Source organism: Atractosteus spatula, chromosome 5 (genome assembly GCF_055471065.1).
Source record: "Atractosteus spatula isolate fAtrSpa1 chromosome 5, fAtrSpa1.hap1, whole genome shotgun sequence".
NCBI lineage: Eukaryota > Metazoa > Chordata > Actinopteri > Semionotiformes > Lepisosteidae > Atractosteus > Atractosteus spatula.
Window position 1 is genome coordinate 13,505,437 of NC_142710.1, and position 16,757 is coordinate 13,522,193.

The 16,757-nt window shown below is 54.5% G+C and overlaps 2 protein-coding genes across 2 annotated transcripts in view; both read left to right on the forward strand.

Annotated features, from left to right (window-relative positions):
• Nucleotides 1-1,243: 1,243 nt before the first annotated feature.
• Nucleotides 1,244-8,379, forward strand: LOC148834209 (calcium release-activated calcium channel protein 1-like). Its single transcript, XM_088916958.1, has 3 exons — nt 1,244-1,410; nt 1,540-1,900; nt 6,109-8,379. The coding sequence occupies exons 2-3, from the start codon at nt 1,622-1,624 to the stop codon at nt 6,664-6,666; spliced, it is 837 nt and encodes a 278-aa protein (XP_088773084.1). The 5' UTR covers nt 1,244-1,410; nt 1,540-1,621; the 3' UTR covers nt 6,667-8,379.
• Nucleotides 8,380-11,699: 3,320 nt separating this feature from the next.
• setd1a (SET domain containing 1A, histone lysine methyltransferase) overlaps nt 11,700-16,757 on the forward strand; it is a 32,079-nt gene continuing 27,021 nt past the window's right edge. The window contains exons 1-4 of the mRNA XM_088916898.1: nt 11,700-11,878; nt 13,994-14,140; nt 14,364-14,462; nt 15,415-15,685. Of these exons, the coding sequence (XP_088773024.1) occupies nt 14,003-14,140; nt 14,364-14,462; nt 15,415-15,685 (508 nt within the window). The 5' untranslated portion in view covers nt 11,700-11,878; nt 13,994-14,002. The remainder of the gene's footprint in view (nt 11,879-13,993; nt 14,141-14,363; nt 14,463-15,414; nt 15,686-16,757) is intronic.

Sequence of the window (16,757 nt, forward strand, 5' to 3'; positions counted from 1 at the left end):
TGGGATAGATCCTCCTCACTCTGAGGAAGACTCTGCTCCTCACAGTGGGATAGATCCTTCTCACTCTGAGGAAGACTCTGCTCCTCACAGTGGGATAGATCCTCCTCACTCTGAGGAAGACTCTGCTCCTCACAGTGGGATAGATCCTCCTCACTCTGAGGAAGACTCTGCTCCTCACAGTGCGATAGATCCTTTTCACTCTGAGGAAGACTCTGCTCCTCACAGTGGGATAGATCCTTCTCACTCTGTAGTGAAACTAAGATCACAGTAGAGCCTCCTGTCCTGACTGCAGGATCTCATCCAGCTGTTTCTTGTAAGAAGTCAAGAGTATCAGCTTTAACACCGTGGCTGGGCAGCTTGTTCCACACTCCCACCACCTGGTGTGTAAAGTAGAGCCTCCTGTTCTGACTGCAGGATCTCATCCAGCTGGCTCTTGAGAGAAGTCAGGGTATCGGCTTCAACAACATGGCTGGGCAACTTGTCCCACACTCCCACCACCCTTTGTGTAAAGTAAAGCCTCCTCTCAGTCTTATGTGCACTTCTCAGCCTCCACTTGTGTGCTCTGGTTCCTGCTGATGCTGGTGGGGGGGAGTTCTAGATCCGGTCCCATCAATGAGCTGCTGTTAACTGAAGCCCTTTAATAGACCCAGTCCTTCTGCGCCAGTCTGAAACGCCATTTGTGTTTCAGTCCAAGGCGCTCTCAGCCGCAGCCGGTGATGTCACTTGGCATAATGTGATGTCACCGGGTGCTGAGTCGATGATGTCACCGAGGTCAGAGTCAAAACTCTGTTGGGAAGGTACCTTTGCATTAGCAGCTATTACAGTATTAGCAGCTATTAGTATCAATTATTAACAGCTCAACCGAACCCACAATTACAGATTATTATTATTATGCGTGGTGGGGGACCCCGGAGTCTACCCCAGCAAGCAACAGGCACAGGGCAGGATTCACTCTGGACAGGGCACAGACACACACACACACTCACTCACTCACTCCAGGGCCAGTTTTCCCAGTCGGTCCTTGAATAGCTTCCACCTGTGGGAGGAAACCCATGGCAGCGCGGGGAGAACATGCATACTCCCCGCAGACAGCCCCAAGACCCCTGGCGGCCGTGCTGGCCACCGCGCCGCCCCGTTGATGTCAGGAGCGGCATTAGCGGCATTGGGGAGTGGCGCTGGAGAGAGCGGTTCCTCTCGGGAAGTGGGCGAGTCTCTCCCAGCCCGTCACAGAGCTGAGAGAGCGAGAGCCGGACAGCCGGACCCACCGCACCGCATCGTTCAACAAGCGGTCTCCCCACCGTCGAAACGTCTTCTCCGCTCTTCCTGCGTTTCTGGTCCGGACCCGGGAGGGGGCGGCGGTTCCCCGAGTTCCCACTGTTCGCAAGCGGAGCGGCTCTGCCCGATATTTCGGTATTTTTAGACGCGCCTCCACGCCCCCGGTTTCCGGCGCGTCTCTCTCTCTCTCTCGGCTTCGCTGCCCCTGAGTGGCAGAGGCGGTCAGCCGGCGTCTCTCTCTCTCTCTCCCCGGTGCCGGCATAGCTCACACCGTCCGGCCTGGAACTGGGCCGGGCCGGCTCTCGCCAGGGGACGAGGGCGCAGGATTTGTAGCCCAGCGCCAGCCATGCAGCCCGAGGTGGGACCCGGCGGCTCCACCGGCCCCAACCCCGCCGCGATCGGGGAGCCGCCGAGCGCCAAGAAGGGCGGCTCGGGAGCCGCGCCGGACTCGGACCCCGCCGGGGCGCTCTCCTCCTACCAGGACTTCATCACCAGCACCTACATCGACCTGGTCAGCGCCAACCAGCACTCGGTCCAGGCGCTGAACTGGCGCCGGCTGTACCTCAGCCGGGCCAAGCTGAAGGCGTCCGGCCGCACCTCGGCGCTGCTCTCCGGCTTCGCCATGGTGAGTGAGGGCGCCGGGGCGGGGGAGGGGTCAGCCAGCGATAGTTGTGATGGGACCTTAAAAACTGTTAAAACAACTGTTACCCACCGAGACGCAAGTTTTGTTTTTTTTTTTTAAAAAAAAGCCTCCCGTTGAAGCACGGAACTCGCGTGGGGTCTCGGCAAAGGTACTGGCTTGCGTGCGTGGGTAGATGATGGGCGTGTGTTTGTCACACGCCGGTAACTACGGCGCGCTCGGACGTATAACCGTCACTGTGGGAGTGTGCGGCGCTGCCGAGAGCCCCTCAGGCCGGGCTCCGTCTGTCCGTGGACGGGCCGCGGCGCTCCCGGCTCACTCAGGGGTCCCCAGTGCTGGTCTCGGGGAGCTCCCGTGGGCCGCGACCTCTTAACTGGAACGGGCCCTAAGCCTTCGCGACTTTGAAGATTTAATGTTTCTCCTCAGAGCTGTAGCTGGGCAGGCAGGTGCCGCACCTGGAGCGGCTGGAAACGGGGTTCAGACGAAAGCTGTTGTTAGGTCGGTTTCATCGAGAGCTCGGGTGGAGCACAAGCTTCTGCGTCAGGCCCTGCTTAGGTTCTAAGGCTCTAAGGCCGACCTGCAGTGGGCACTGTCACCCCCCCCCCCCCGCCCCCCGCTCAGGGGGTCACAAGGAGCTCTGGGGCTGCAGTCGCCCCCAGACCAGGGTCTTCTGTCCGACTGCGCCCCTGATCACTGAGCCTTCCTTGCTTTTCAGTAGAGGAGAGAATGAGAAGAGTTTTGTTACACACTGAGTGATGTGTAATTAATGAGGGTTTATTAGCGGGTCTGTGCTTGCGCCTGTGGCTGGAAGGTTGCCGGTTCGAATCCTGTGGCCGGCAGAGGAATCCTACTCCGTTGGGCCCCTGAGCGAGGCCCTCAACCCCAGCTGCTCCAGGGGTGCTGTATAAATGGCTGACCCTGCGCTCTGACCCCCAGCTTCTCTCCCTGTCTGTGTGTCTCGTGGTGAGCAAGCTGGGGTCTGCGAAAAGACAAATTTCTAAGGCAAGAGACTGTATATGGCCAATAAAGTGATCTGATCTTATCTTGCCTCAGTCTCAGGGGCCTGAAACCTTCTGCTCAGACGTTCAGCCTGCAGGGCTCGGTCAGGCATTCCTGAAGCACAGGTTTCCTCCTCCTCCTCCAACATCCGCAGCTCTCAGTGAGAGGCTGCGTAACCAGTGAGGTCATTAACGAGCTGTTACCATTTAACGAGGTGCAGATATTAAGGAGGTGTGGCTATTTGATGAGGTGTTACCATCACAGGGTGGGGTCGTTAATGAGGTGTGGTCATTAACAAGGTGTTACCGTGACCGGGTGGGGCCATTAATGAGGTGTTACCATTTAACGAGGTATCGTCATTAACGACGTGTTACCATGACCGGGTGGGATCATTAACGAGGTGTTACCATTTAACGAGCTGTGGCTATTTGACGAGGAGTGAACATTAACGAGCTGTGGCTATTTAATGAGGTGGAGCAAACAGTCCCACTGTCCTCGCCATCTCCCCAGTACAGTTTCTAATCGGTAAGAAATTTGCCAGTACAGGGTCCCTCCTATGTCACAAGAGCACCAGTGTCCGGTCAGCCTCTTTGTCCTCAGGGGCTCAGGTGATCTGGGGCAGAAGTGGGGTCACCCGTCCCCCCAGAGCGCCCCCCCCAGGCTCCTCTCCAGACGGACGTGGTGCAGTGACGGCGCTCCGGCACAGCCCGTCAGGAAATGCCGCAGGCCTATTCTGAGCACGTCTGTTTGTTCTGTGGATGCTGGAATTTGAGTCGGAGCGGCGCTCCGTGATCCGGCACGTCGTCCCCGGCTGGCTCGGCCCGTTTTCCCAGCAGTAACTCATCCCGGATTACTGTTCCCACGGCCGGATCCGCGGATAACCTCCAGCTGACCGCCGGCCGCCAGTTCCCGAGAAGACGGATGGGTCCTGTGCTGTCCACAGCTGTGGAAAATCATCCCTGGCGTCTGCCAGAAGGAATACATCACGCATTAGACACACGAGCGAAACAGAAAAACCACTCAAGTCGCATACAACCACATGAAAGCACATAAAACCCTAAGAGCAGCACGTGATGGCTAAATAAATTACAAGTAGTGGGGGGGGGGTACATGTACAGTAATTAATAATAATAATAATTCTTTACACTTATATAGCACTCTTCTGGACACCCCACTCAAAGCTCTTTACAGGTAATGGGGATCCCCTCCACCACCACCAGTGTGCAGCCCCACCTGGATGATGCTCCAGTCTGCTCACACACACCAGCTCTCAGTGGGGAGGAGAGCAGAGTGATGAAGCCAGTTCAGAGATGGGGATTATTAGGAGGCCATGATTGGTAAGGGCCAATGGGAAATTTGGCCAGGACACCGGGGTTACACCCCTACTCTTTTCGAGAAACGCCCTGGGATTTTTAATGACCCCAGAGAGTCAGGACCTCGGTTTTACATCTCATCTGAAGGATGGCACCTTTTTACAGTATAGTGTCCCCGTCACTATACTGGGACATGAGGATCCACACAGACTGCAGGGTGAGCGCCCCCTGCTGGCCCCACTAACACCTCTTCCAGCAGCAGCCTCAGCTTTCCCAGGAGTCTCCCCTCCAGGTACTGACCAGGCTCACACCTGCTGAGCCTCAGTGGGCTGAAGGCTGTGAGCTGCAGGGTGAGACAGTCAGTTTTATTGCACTGGAGACAATGGGATCAAGGACAAATGCTCTTCCTTGACTGTGGCTCTCCGGTCGTCTCCCCAGTGGGGCAGTACAGTCTGCGGATGAGTGCGGGAGTGGGATCGGCTGCCGAGCTCCTCAGGTGTGGTGGAAACCGCCAGGCTGGGGCTGCTGCTTGCCCGTTATGTCTCACCCTGCCCCTCACGAGGACCTTCCACCCCAGAGACCGTCCGGCCCTGGCTCGTTCGTGCCAGCAGGCGCTCAGCCAGCCTGTTCTAAGCCAACTCTCGGACATCCTGACTACCGTTAAGAGTCTTAACGTCGTTCAGATATGATCTGTGTCCCAGTGTAGCTCAACCTCTAATCAGGTATTTGAAACTCTCCACAAACTCTACAGACGGAGCCCTGAGTACTCCTGGTTGAAAACGTTGTCCACAGTCAGTCTTAATTACAATTAATTTAATTAACAACTGTTTACACTTATATAGCGCTTTTTTGGATACTCCACTCAAAGCGCTTTACAGGTAATGGGGATCCCTTCCTCCACCACCAACGTGCAGCCCCACCTGGATGATGCGACGGCAGCCATGGTGCGCCAGAACGCTCACCACACACCACCTGCTGAGCTTCAGTGGGCTGCCACTTGTGAGTTGCAGGGTGAAATGGCTGCTGGCTTAAGCTTGATAAGAAGCACAGGCCGAGTTCCTGGATGTCCATCTGGGGGCCGTGCTGTGTCACCGAAATGAAAAACAGCCGGGTCAGGGGTTTCACGCTGGGGAGCGGGTCAGTTACTCCGACAAAGTGCTGCCGCCTGTATTGCAGAATGAAAGCTTTGGAATGAATGCAGAACAGATTCCCCAGCTGAGAGAGACGTTTCACCACTTCCCGCGCTCACACTCCTCCTCAGGGCCGCTGTGTTTCCTGTCTGGCCGCTGTTGCCCCCGACAACCGCGCTCTCATTGGTTAGAACCCCCCCTCAACGCCACGCCCCCTCCCTGTGGTGGGAGGGCCAATCGCAGCCCTCAGGAGGGTAAACAGGAAACCAGAAATCCCACAGCAGGAAATGGCCAGGTGTCCTTTCAGCTGGTAGAGGGCGCAGGAAGTGTCAAAGTTTGACAGATGTCTCACTCCGATCCGATTTGAATCACTGTGTCCGCAAACTTTGTCTTACGAGAGCTGAAACCATCTCACTGGAAGTGTCTCTCTTAGCTCCTGTAACACCCTTCTGCTGTCTTCCCTGTTGGTAATGTTTGTTGTACTGTTGTGTTGGCCTGTGCAGTAAGACATAATTTCCCCCAGAGGATAACAGACCTTGAATTGGGCCTGAGGCCGGTGTCTCTAGAGCAGGGCTCCCCAAAATCCGCTCAGTGGGGGCAACACAGATGGATCCCTTACCCAGCAGGCCACTGGCCGGGGCAGGAAGGTGGGAGTGGTCCAGTTGAGCCTCGCTGGTGCTGATTGAGGACCTCTGACACCCGCCGGGCTGTTGCCCTGCGGCGATAGCACACCTCCTCTTATCTCCCCCAGGTGGCCATGGTGGAGGTGTCCCTGCAGGACGACTACCCCTACCCCCCCGGCCTGCTGGTGTCCTTCAGCGTGGTCACCACCGTGCTGGTGGCCCTGCACCTCTTCGCCCTGCTGGTCAGCACCTGCATCCTGCCGCACCTGGAGGCCGTCAGCAACATCCACAACCTGCGCTGCGTGGCCCAGTCGCCCCACCTCGCCCTGCGCCCCTACATCGAGCTGGCCTGGGGCTTCTCCAACGCCCTGGGGCTGCTGCTGTTCCTGGCCGAGGTGGCCCTCCTCTGCTGGGTCAAGTTCTTGCCCCTCGGGGGGAGGCCCCAGACCGCGGGTCGCCCCGATTCCCCCCGCTCGAACTCCTCCGAGGCAGCGGTGGAGGGGGGCAGGAGCAGCGAGGGGTACGGCGCCGCCCTGGTGGCCACAGTGGTGATGGTTCCCGCGGGGCTGCTGTTCGCCCTCTTCGCCCTGCACTTCTACCGGGCGCTGCTGACCCACAAGAGCCAGAGACACAGCCAGGAGCTGCTCTGCCTGAGCACACTGCAGCAACAGCTGGACACGGTCTGAGCACCCCGCGGCCACAGCTGGACACGGTCTGAGCACCCCGCGGCCACAGCTGGACGCGGTCTGAGCACCCTGCGGCCACAGCTGGACACGGTCTGAGCACCCCGCGGCCACAGCTGGCCCCCCCGCGGCTCCTGGCGAGGGAGGGGGCTGGGGGGGATCGGTGGAGGCCGAGGGAGGGTGAGCCAGGCGCGGTGTGACGGGGAGGAAGAGGGTGGTTACATCACTTCCGGTTCAGCTCCGTGCAGGGAGCACGAATGCAGGGCTGTTGCCGGGGGACTGTGCTAGTACAGGCATGCCACACGGGTTCGAATCCTAACCTCGTATCCTGCACCTCCCGACAGCCGGCTTGCCAGTGAAGCAGAGGAGCAGGTCTTTTAGGGATGCGGGCGCAAGACGGGTCACAGGCCTGTTCGGGCCTTTTGGTTGTTGATCCCAAAAGCCAGGGTATCACCTTGACCAAGCTGTTGAGTCCTGCTGTTCCACACTCCCGCCACCCTGTGTGTAAAGCAGAGCCTCCTGTTCTCAGTTTCTAATGCATTGACTGTAGTTTGAACCTGTGTCCTCTGCTGAGATCTGAGGAAGCTCATTGGATCGACTCTGTCAGTGTCTTTGAGGATTGTGAGCATGTGCATCAGGTCCCATCACATCTTTATGGCAGTAAGAGGCATTACAGCCCAGCTGGGGCTGGAGATCCTCAACCCTTGTAGTGGGAGTCCTTATTCCACCAGCTGTAACCTGCAATTCGAACCCGGGCCCAATCTGAGTGCTTTGTGAGGAAGCCCAATCTTATGGCGATTCATTGACGCGGCAGAGATACCCAGCAAGGCGCAGGGGTTGCCATGACCCTGGGTCGTTCTGTGTGGAGCCTGCGTGTTCCTCACAGACCTGAAGAAGGCTCCACAGCCAAAACGTTTTGCTTCATTTCTTTGCTTTTCAGCATGGAATGAACCTTCCCCGTCCCTGTGTTCCCCCCCCACGCCCGCTCCCCATCACTCATTCCCAGTGTGCCCTGCACTGGCTACGAGACTCCGACACTGGAACAGGGGCCACATTAGGGAGGGCAGTTCCTTAACGAGGGGGGTCCACAAAGAAATTCATCATTTATATATCACGTGAAACGTAAAATGTATCGTTGTATGATATCAGTGAGTATGATTCAATATATTATAAGTGGTTATACATTGGTGGATGTGGACAGCATGGGGGTGCAGTGGTGAGTGTTGCTGCCTCACAGCGCTGGGGCCCTGGGTTCAACTTTGGACCTGGAGTGCTGTCTGTGTGGAGTTTGCACGTTCTCCCTGTGTTAGCGTTGGTTTCCTGCAGGTGCTCCAGGGCCATCTAGTGGCCGCAGTGAGAAATGGCCAGTCCCAGGTTCCCCGTCCGCTCCCCGCCCTCTGGCCTGAGAGAGAGGGGGGTCGAGGAGGCGTGGGGCTGCGAACCAGATTGCAGGAAGAGGAAGGGGTCAAGGACGACTACTTGGGCTGCAGGGGTCCACACGACAGATGATCCTCTTGGTGGGGGGGTATTGACCTTTCACCCCCTGGCGGCACCCTGTCTGAGCCCCGAGCGTCCCCGGAGACGAACTTCTCTTTCCCACAAGGAGCACCAGGCCTCGGGAGCAACACCGTCTCCCTGTCTCTTTCCCTTTGTGTCCGGTCTTGTAAATATCCCCGGCACTTTTTCATCATTAAATATTATATTTTGGAAATAGAAGGTGGCTGTGTGTCTTGTCTCTTCCTCGCCAGGGCCTGCTGGGGGCACACACTCCGCTTTTCCCCGAGACGGACACAACACTAGGCATGACACTGAGCAGGCTCAAACACTGCAGGGGGCCCGCCTCCTGCGTCACGCAGGGCCTAACGTAGACGCCCGTGGGGTATCAAAGTGTTGCTAGGAAGCTTAATTATGAGTGTGTGTTGGTGGGGGGATATTTTAATTTCAGGAATGTTTAATGACTTTTCCAGTTTTACCCAGCTGGCCCCAGGCCCTGGTGCTGAGTCTGGAGGGGTCGTTATCTCTTAATTAACTTGGTCTCTGTCGCCAAGCACAGTCCGAGTCAGCAGCAATTGAGAGCGGTTGAAGTCAGCAGTCGGGAGCTCGGGCGACGGCACGCCTCATCCTGCGGGCGTGACCGCGGCTCCAGGAGCAGGGATCGGGTATCCAGGACCCTGGCGAGTATTTTTGGATCAGAATTCCCCTCGCGCTGCTTCGGCCGTCGACTGAGCGCGCAGTGGGAGAGGAGGCGTCTCGAGGAAGCTGGAGGCTGGGAAGACGGGCAGCGGGGGCCTGTAGCTCCGTTCGCCTCCGAAATGAACCTTCATTCCTCACGTCATCTTAGCGGAGGCAGGCAGCAGATAAATTAACTCCACACGCGGTCTCCGGAAGAGCAAGTATGGCCTAAACACTCTGACCCGCTACAAAATGAATTTCATAGGAAAGTAAACAGTACTCTGTAATAATACCAGTACTGCTCCTTTTAGACGGAACTCCATACGAAGTTGTGCTAGCTCGTATGGTCTGGTATTCTCCAGCTCCCTGCTCAATTGCAACTACCTGGCCTGCAGAACAAAGTTCGAGACCAGCTGATCCTGTTGTTATTATGGTACTAAGGATTAAAGCTGATGTCCTACCAGGCAGAAACTGAATGGGCCACTAATTCATCCATCCATTTTCTAACTGCTTCTTCCAATTCAGGGTCACGGGGGAGGTATAACCTATCCCTGCAAGGAGCACATGCAAGGCAGAGAGCACCCAGAGGAGACCCATGAGAACACTGTGAGAACATGCAAACTCCACACACACAGCACCCCAGGAATTGAACCCAGGGCCCCAGTGCTGCAAGGCAGCAGTGCTCACCACTGTACTAATGTCCCACTTATTTCAAATATTTGAATTATTCATACGAGAAAGCCAATATGTGGGTCAAAAGTTATATATATATATGCTACTTTATCATATATATAGCTGAATACTCATGATAATTTAATGTCCAGATGAAGGCTTGTAAGTTAGCAATGCAATATTCTGAATTTCAGTGTGCCAGGAAAGGACTGCAGCTGCTGTTGAGGTTGAATTTGATCATGTGGTGAATCAGAGGCTTTTTAAATGCTAAATGATACAGAGACCATCTGCAACCCTTGTGACACTTGTGAGAGCACACTGGTGATCTGTGACACGATGATAGACCTGGGCTTCGTGTACGTGTATGAAATACTCTAAAGGTAAAACTCATGCTCAGGTGCCACATTGCACATTCACAGATGCCACTTAGCTTGCCAGTATGTCCACGGTTCCAGAGCCAGGACAGGGAGAAAGGCAAGGACAACAGCAGGAGGCGGGGCTTGGAGGGACTCTGTGCCAATCCAGCCCCAGAAACCACCTGCACAGATTGAAAAAGGACAATCAGCCTTTCAAAAACGTTTGTAATATAGTAGAGGTTGTATGACTTGTCCGGAGTGTCTACTCATTGTAAGACGTCTGTTGTGAAATAGTTTATTTTGTTAGAAAGAAAACGTCTTTGGGCTGTGGGGGGAAACGGAAAGCCACAGGAGGAAATCCACATGAACTCGAGGAGAACGTGTAAACTCCTCCCAGACAGCACCCCAGGTCTGGAACTGAAAGCAAGGCCCCAGCCCTGCGAGGCAGCGATGATGACCACTAGCACCGGCGTCGCCCACAGCTCCCCGCTCTGGACTAGCGAGCGGATCGATGAAGCCATGAGCCGCGGAGACGCACGGCTCAGCTGGGGGTGACAGCCGACACTGTGGGAACGCCGTGCCTTTCTCATTGAGAAGAATATAGTTCACAAGCAGACGATGCTACGGTAGTAAATCCACTTTCTGTACACATTTATTACACTTAGTTTCACACGTAAATCGCAAACAGCAGTCCCAACACTGATATTTTAAGAGAATTTAAAACGGTTATGTACGGCACAGTTATCTGTCCATAATCCAAGGAAGAAACATTAAGAAAACTCGCCGGGCCTATGGGTGGACGATGACCGTTGTTCTTAACGGAAACCTGACTACAGCCGAGTGCGCGAACCATCAGATTACTGCGATGGCGCTCAGAATCAACCGCCGACTATAGAGTATAGAGATCTAACCTGTGTTTTGTTTTTGTTCACTGGTCTTTTTGGATACTTTTTCTCCCTTGTTAGTATGGTTTGATGTTAAATATAATTTTGAACAAAAAAAAAACTATAGCGACCTTCCGTCACCTCCGAAAGTAAGTGACTCCGGTTCAGGTTAAAATAGCGTTCAATGGTTATTAAAATACATGGATATATAGATAACACTGAGTCGTTATAGGTGCTTCTGCATTAAATACACCTTTAGACACAAAGACTGTTGTCTTGTTGCTGCGTTACGACGGCGCGCCAACGATTGGAGGTTTAACTGCAGTTCATAGTATTCACATCGACTTATTTCTGCCTCGTATAATTCACACAAGGCGCTTCGTACGTAATAAAGTGTTTAAATGGTTCCCGAAGCACTGAATTTCACACGTAGCGCTCAAATACGACAACACAGCAACGTGTAAAAACATTCAATCCCACTTCCGGCCCGTAACCACGCCACTTCTCTACAGCTAGCTCGCCATTACAGTCGGCAGTTTCCACAGGCATGCTACTGTTTTTAAAAAAGTATTATTAAAGGAAACTGTGGTGTTCTAATTCTTTTAAAACATAGCGCTTCCATAACCGTCTCAATTTTATGGTAAAAAGTGCAAAACTGTAGGCCTATGCTTTTAAACAAAGGAATAATACAGGTCCTCTTTGCGTCTTTCCATCTGAGTTGTAGCGTTGAAGACTACGAATCAGCGGATGGGAATCTCTTGTTAGTTTATCTTTTGTTTGTGAGGGGGAGCGCGAGCTGTTTGCGCAGTTCCGATTGAGAACAGTTAGTTCGAGATCGAAAACGGCAGATTCACCAAAACTGCTAACGCCAATAGGCAGAGAGAAGTAGTGGCGGAGTTCGCTCTTGTTGTTATTTATATTTATCACGCCTAACGAAGGCCGTAAACCGGACAAGAAAACATCTGTGTTTTGATAGAAAAGCAAGGACTCTAGTGATTCTGTTTTATTTTAATGTATTTTCCCTTCCCTGCCTTCTTGTGCACTGCTTAGCAGATAGACGTGTAGAAAGTGCGACTGCGGACACAGGGATGTAATTCGCAGTGACTGATGGAGACCAGGCGAGGTGTTCAGGTCAGTACGCGGCCGCCTCTCGGCTGATTTTTTATCTCCGTTTTCCGAAATAAAAAACCGCTTCCCGTTTATATTTCTGCTTGGGGGTCACATATCCGAGAATCGGAACATTAGCGACGCTCTTAGCGGCCGAAAGGGCGGGGAGTGGAGTGGAAGGGGTGGCGGTTTTTCGGGGTACGGCGCTCTGAGCGGTTCCCGTTCGGGTGAGGCCTGCGCCGGAGCCGCGGGCTGGGAGTTTGAGGCGAGCCGATTCCGGGAGCGAGGGCGCCGGACTGGCAGGGGAGCCGAGGCCCAGAGGAGATGGGAGAGAGGCGGGAGGGTGGATGCGGGTGAGAGGACGGAGAAGGTAGGGCATCCCGTTGTTCGCTTCAATACCACCTTCATTCCCGGGATTGAACGCGTGCCATTATTTTCGGGGAAGTTTGTTGTTCTGTGAAGTCCCGCCCGTGACGGTGAGCGCCGAGTCGGGGTAGCGACAGCCCGAGCTCGGGGTCGACAGTTCCACTTCCCGGGCCGGTCGCACCGCCGGACACCCGGGCAGTCCCGGGCAGCACCGCGGGGTCCCACAGCCGGAGCCCCGGGGCGGGCTGACCGGGTCAAGGTGCTGGGTGTGAGGTACCCAGCGGCGGGTGATCTCCGCTTCATTTTCCCGCTGCCGGAGGCTCCGCTCCAGCCCGGTTAGCGCAGCGAAGGCTCCCCGAGAGGCGCGTTAGTCAGTCCAAGGCCCGGGTGGCCCGCAGGCGAGGACCAGCGTGTTGACGTCCCTGGTGTCCGGAAGCGGGAGACGGTGCGCTCCTCCGCGGGACACAACAACACGCTCGCAGGGGGCGGCGCGCCGGGCGATCCCCGGTCCCGCTGGGCGGACTTCCGGACAGGAGCGCACGGGCTTTATGTGCTCTTACCCCGGTACGTAGCCAGTGAGGACGCGTGTACGTCCAGATGTGTGCTTGACTGGCCAAAATATTAGGATTCCCCGGTGGAAGAAAGCGTCGGGCTTCAGGGCTTCAACTTGAAACTACGGGCCGAGCCCAGAGTGCGGCGCACGAAAGGGCGGTTCTTTTTTATTGTGCTGTTTGGGTCAGTGTCGGACTGTAAGTTCTGTTGTTATTGTGCTGTTTGGGTCAGTGGTGCTGGACCGGTGGTTCTATTGTTATTGTGCTGTTTGGGTCAATGGTGCCTGACTGCTGGTCCTGTTGTTACTGTGCTGTTTGGGTCGTGGTATCGGACTGTAAGTTCTGTTGTTACTGTGCTGTTAGGGTCGTTGGTGCCGGTCGGGTAGTTCTGTTATTGTGATGTTTGGATCAGTGCTGCTGGACCGGTAGTTCTGTTGTTATTCTACTTTTTGGGTCAATGGTGCCTGACTACTGGTCCTGTTATTATTTAGCTGTTTGGGTCATGGTGTCGGACTGTAAGTTCTGTTGTTATTATGTTGTTTGGGTCGGTGGTGGTGGACCAGTGGTTCTGTTCTTACTGTGCTTTTTGGGTCGGTGGTGCCGGACGGGTAGTTCTGTTGTTATTGTGCTATTTGGTTAGCGGCGGTGGTGTGGGTGTGGTTGTGATGCCGCGGGGAGTGGTGGGGTGGATGCGATACTGGGGACAGTGTTGGTGGTGTGAGTGTGGGTGTGATGCCGGGGATGTGTGTGTGATGCCGTGGGATGCGCTGGTGTGGGTGTGATGCCACGGGGAGCGCTGGGTGTGATGCCGCGGGGAGCACTGGTGTGGGTGTAATGCCAAGGGGATCTTGGGTGTGATGCCCCGGGGAGCGCTGGTGTGGGCGGGATGTTGCGGCAACGTTGGTGGTGGTGGTAACAGCGTCAGTGTTATCCTGAATGGTGGTGATATCAGACTCCTTTCTGTTCTGGGAATTTTCTGTCACTTCTTCTGAGATGTAAGAATGTGAGTTCTGTTGAGCCAGTTTGCGTAGGCAGGGCAGGGAGAACTGGAATGTTATTGGGTAAGACGGTTGCATGTGTTGAGCTTGTTCACTTCACTTCAATGCTGTTCGCAGTGAGCCTTGGGAGGACCAATGAGTTGTGCTAATGTGCTAATGGTTGTACTAACCAGGGTCAGGGATTTCTCACTGAAGCATTGTCCCTCTCTCCCTGTGCTCAACAGTGAGTGAGTATGGATCCAGACAGCGGGGCAGACACACAGAGAGCCCTCAATGTCCAGTGGAGGAGCTACAAGCTGATTGTGGATCCAGCCTTGAAGAAGGTTTCACAGAAGATCTACAGATACGATGGAGTCCACTTCAATGTGCCGGTTAGTGTCGCCCTTCCAGCGTTTACTGACGGTGTGTGAGAGGTGTCAGTGACGACCTGCTGGTGGCGTCAGTTTCTGTGTGTGTCAGGGACCGTGTGGGTGGGAACCTGCTGACAACAGGAGTTGAAGTGTGTTAAAGTGACCGTTACGTTCCTACAACCCGGGGTTCAGGTGAGTGCTAATGTCCCAGGCCTTGGGGTTTAAGTGTGTGTTAATGTCCCAGGACTCGGGGTTCGCCCCTGTGGGAGAAGTGCGGGACCCTCGCCCCCGAAGGATCTGGTCCAAACACAGAGAGCTGTCCCTGCCAGTGCCAAAATTCAAGGTCAGATATTCACACCCTTCTCATCCCTGAGTGTGTCTGTATGAACCCCTCTCTCTCTCAGTGCAGTGTTCATGTACTGGAGTGTCCAGTCAGTCAGTGTGTCTGTATGAACCCCTCTCTCTCAGTGCAGTGTTAATGTACTGGACTGTCCAGTCAGTCAGTGTGTCTGTATGAACCCCTCTCTCTCTCAGTGCAGTGTTCATGTACTGGAGTGTCCAGTCAGTCAGTGTGTCTGTATGAACCCCTCTCTCTCAGTGCAGTGTTAATGTACTGGACTGTCCAGTCAGTCAGTGTGTCTGTATGAACCCCTCTCTCTCAGTGCAGTGTTAATGTACTGGAGTGTCCAGTCAGTGTGTCTGTATGAACCCCTCTCTCTCAGTGCAGTGTTAATGTACTGGAGTGTCCAGTCAGTGTGTCTGTATGAACCCCCCTCTCTCAGTGAAGTGTTAATGTACTGGAGTGTCCAGTCAGTGTGTCTGTATTCACCCCTCTCTCTCAGTGCAGTGTTAATGTACTGGAGTGTCCAGTCAGTCAGTGTGTCTGTATTAACCCCTCTCTCTCAGTGCAGTGTTAATGTACTGGAGTGTCCAGTCAGTCAGTGTGTCTGTATGAACCCCTCTCTCTCAGTGCAGTGTTAATGTACTGGAGTGTCCAGTCAGTGTGTCTGTATGAACCCCTCTCTCTCAGTGCAGTGTTAATGTACTGGAGTGTCCAGTCAGTCAGTGTGTCTGTATGAACCCCTCTCTCTCAGGGCAGTGTTAATGTACTGGAGTGTCCAGTCAGTCAGTGTGTCTGTATGAACCCCTCTCTCTCAGTGCAGTGTTAATGTACTGGAGTGTCCAGTCAGTCAGTGTGTCTGTATGAACCCCTCTCTCTCAGTGCAGTGTTAATGTACTGGAGTGTCCAGTCAGTGTTAATGTAAGGGTACTCACTGTCTCCTCCTCTTTCTTAGCTGGATGAGTACTATGTGGGTCCCGTCCCCCTGAAGGAAGTGACATTCGCTCACCTCAACGACAACATCCGCGAGCCTTTTCTGGCCGAGATGTGCGCCAAATTTGGGGAAGTGGAAGAAATGGAGATCCTGTTTCACCCCAAAACCCGCAAACACCTGGGGCTGGCCAAGGTCCTGTTCAGTAGCACTCGGGGCGCCAAGGAGACGGTCAAACACCTTCACAACACCTCAGTCATGGGCAACATTGTCCACGTGCAGCTTGACATCAGAGGTGGGTCCTGTGTTCACTGTATCCTCTCTGTACACTGGACTCATCCTGACGCACAGCAGAGACCGGTCCTGTGTTCACTGTATCCTCTCTGTACACTGGACTCATCCTGACGCACAGCAGAGACCAGTCCAGTGTTCACTGTATCCTCTCTGTACACTGGATTCACCCTGACGCACAGCAGAGACCAGTCCTGTGTTCACTGTATCCTCTCTGTACACTGGATTCATCCTGACGCACAGCAGAGACCGGTCCTGTGTTCACTGTATCCTCTCTGTACACTGGACTCACCCTGACGCACAGCAGAGACCGGTCCTGTGTTCACTGTATCCTCTCTGTACACTGGATTCATCCTGACGCACAGCAGAGACCGGTCCTGTGTTCACTGTATCCTCTCTGTACACTGGACTCATCCTGACGCACAGCAGAGACCAGTCCAGTGTTCACTGTATCCTCTCTGTACACTGGATTCACCCTGACGCACAGCAGAGACCAGTCCTGTGTTCACTGTATCCTCTCTGTACACTGGACTCATCCTGACGCACAGCAGAGACCGGTCCTGTGTTCACTGTATCCTCTCTGTACACTGGACTCATCCTGACGCACAGCAGAGACCAGTCCTGTGTTCACTGTATCCTCTCTGTACACTGGACTCATCCTGACGCACAGCAGAGACCGGTCCTGTGTTCACTGTATCCTCTCTGTACACTGGACTCATCCTGACGCACAGCAGAGACCGGTCCTGTGTTCACTGTATCCTCTCTGTACACTGGACTCATCCTGACGCACAGCAGAGACCGGTCCTGTGTTCACTGTATCCTCTCTGTACACTGGACTCATCCTGACGCACAGCAGAGACCAGTCCAGTGTTCACTGTATCCTCTCTGTACACTGGACTCATCCTGACGCACAGCAGAGACCGGTCCTGTGTTCACTGTATCCTCTCTGTACACTGGACTCATCCTGACGCACAGCAGAGACCAGTCCTGTGTTCACTGTATCCTCTCTGTACACTGGACTCATCCTGACGCACAGCAGAGACCGGTCCTGTGTTCACTGTATCCTCTCTGTACAC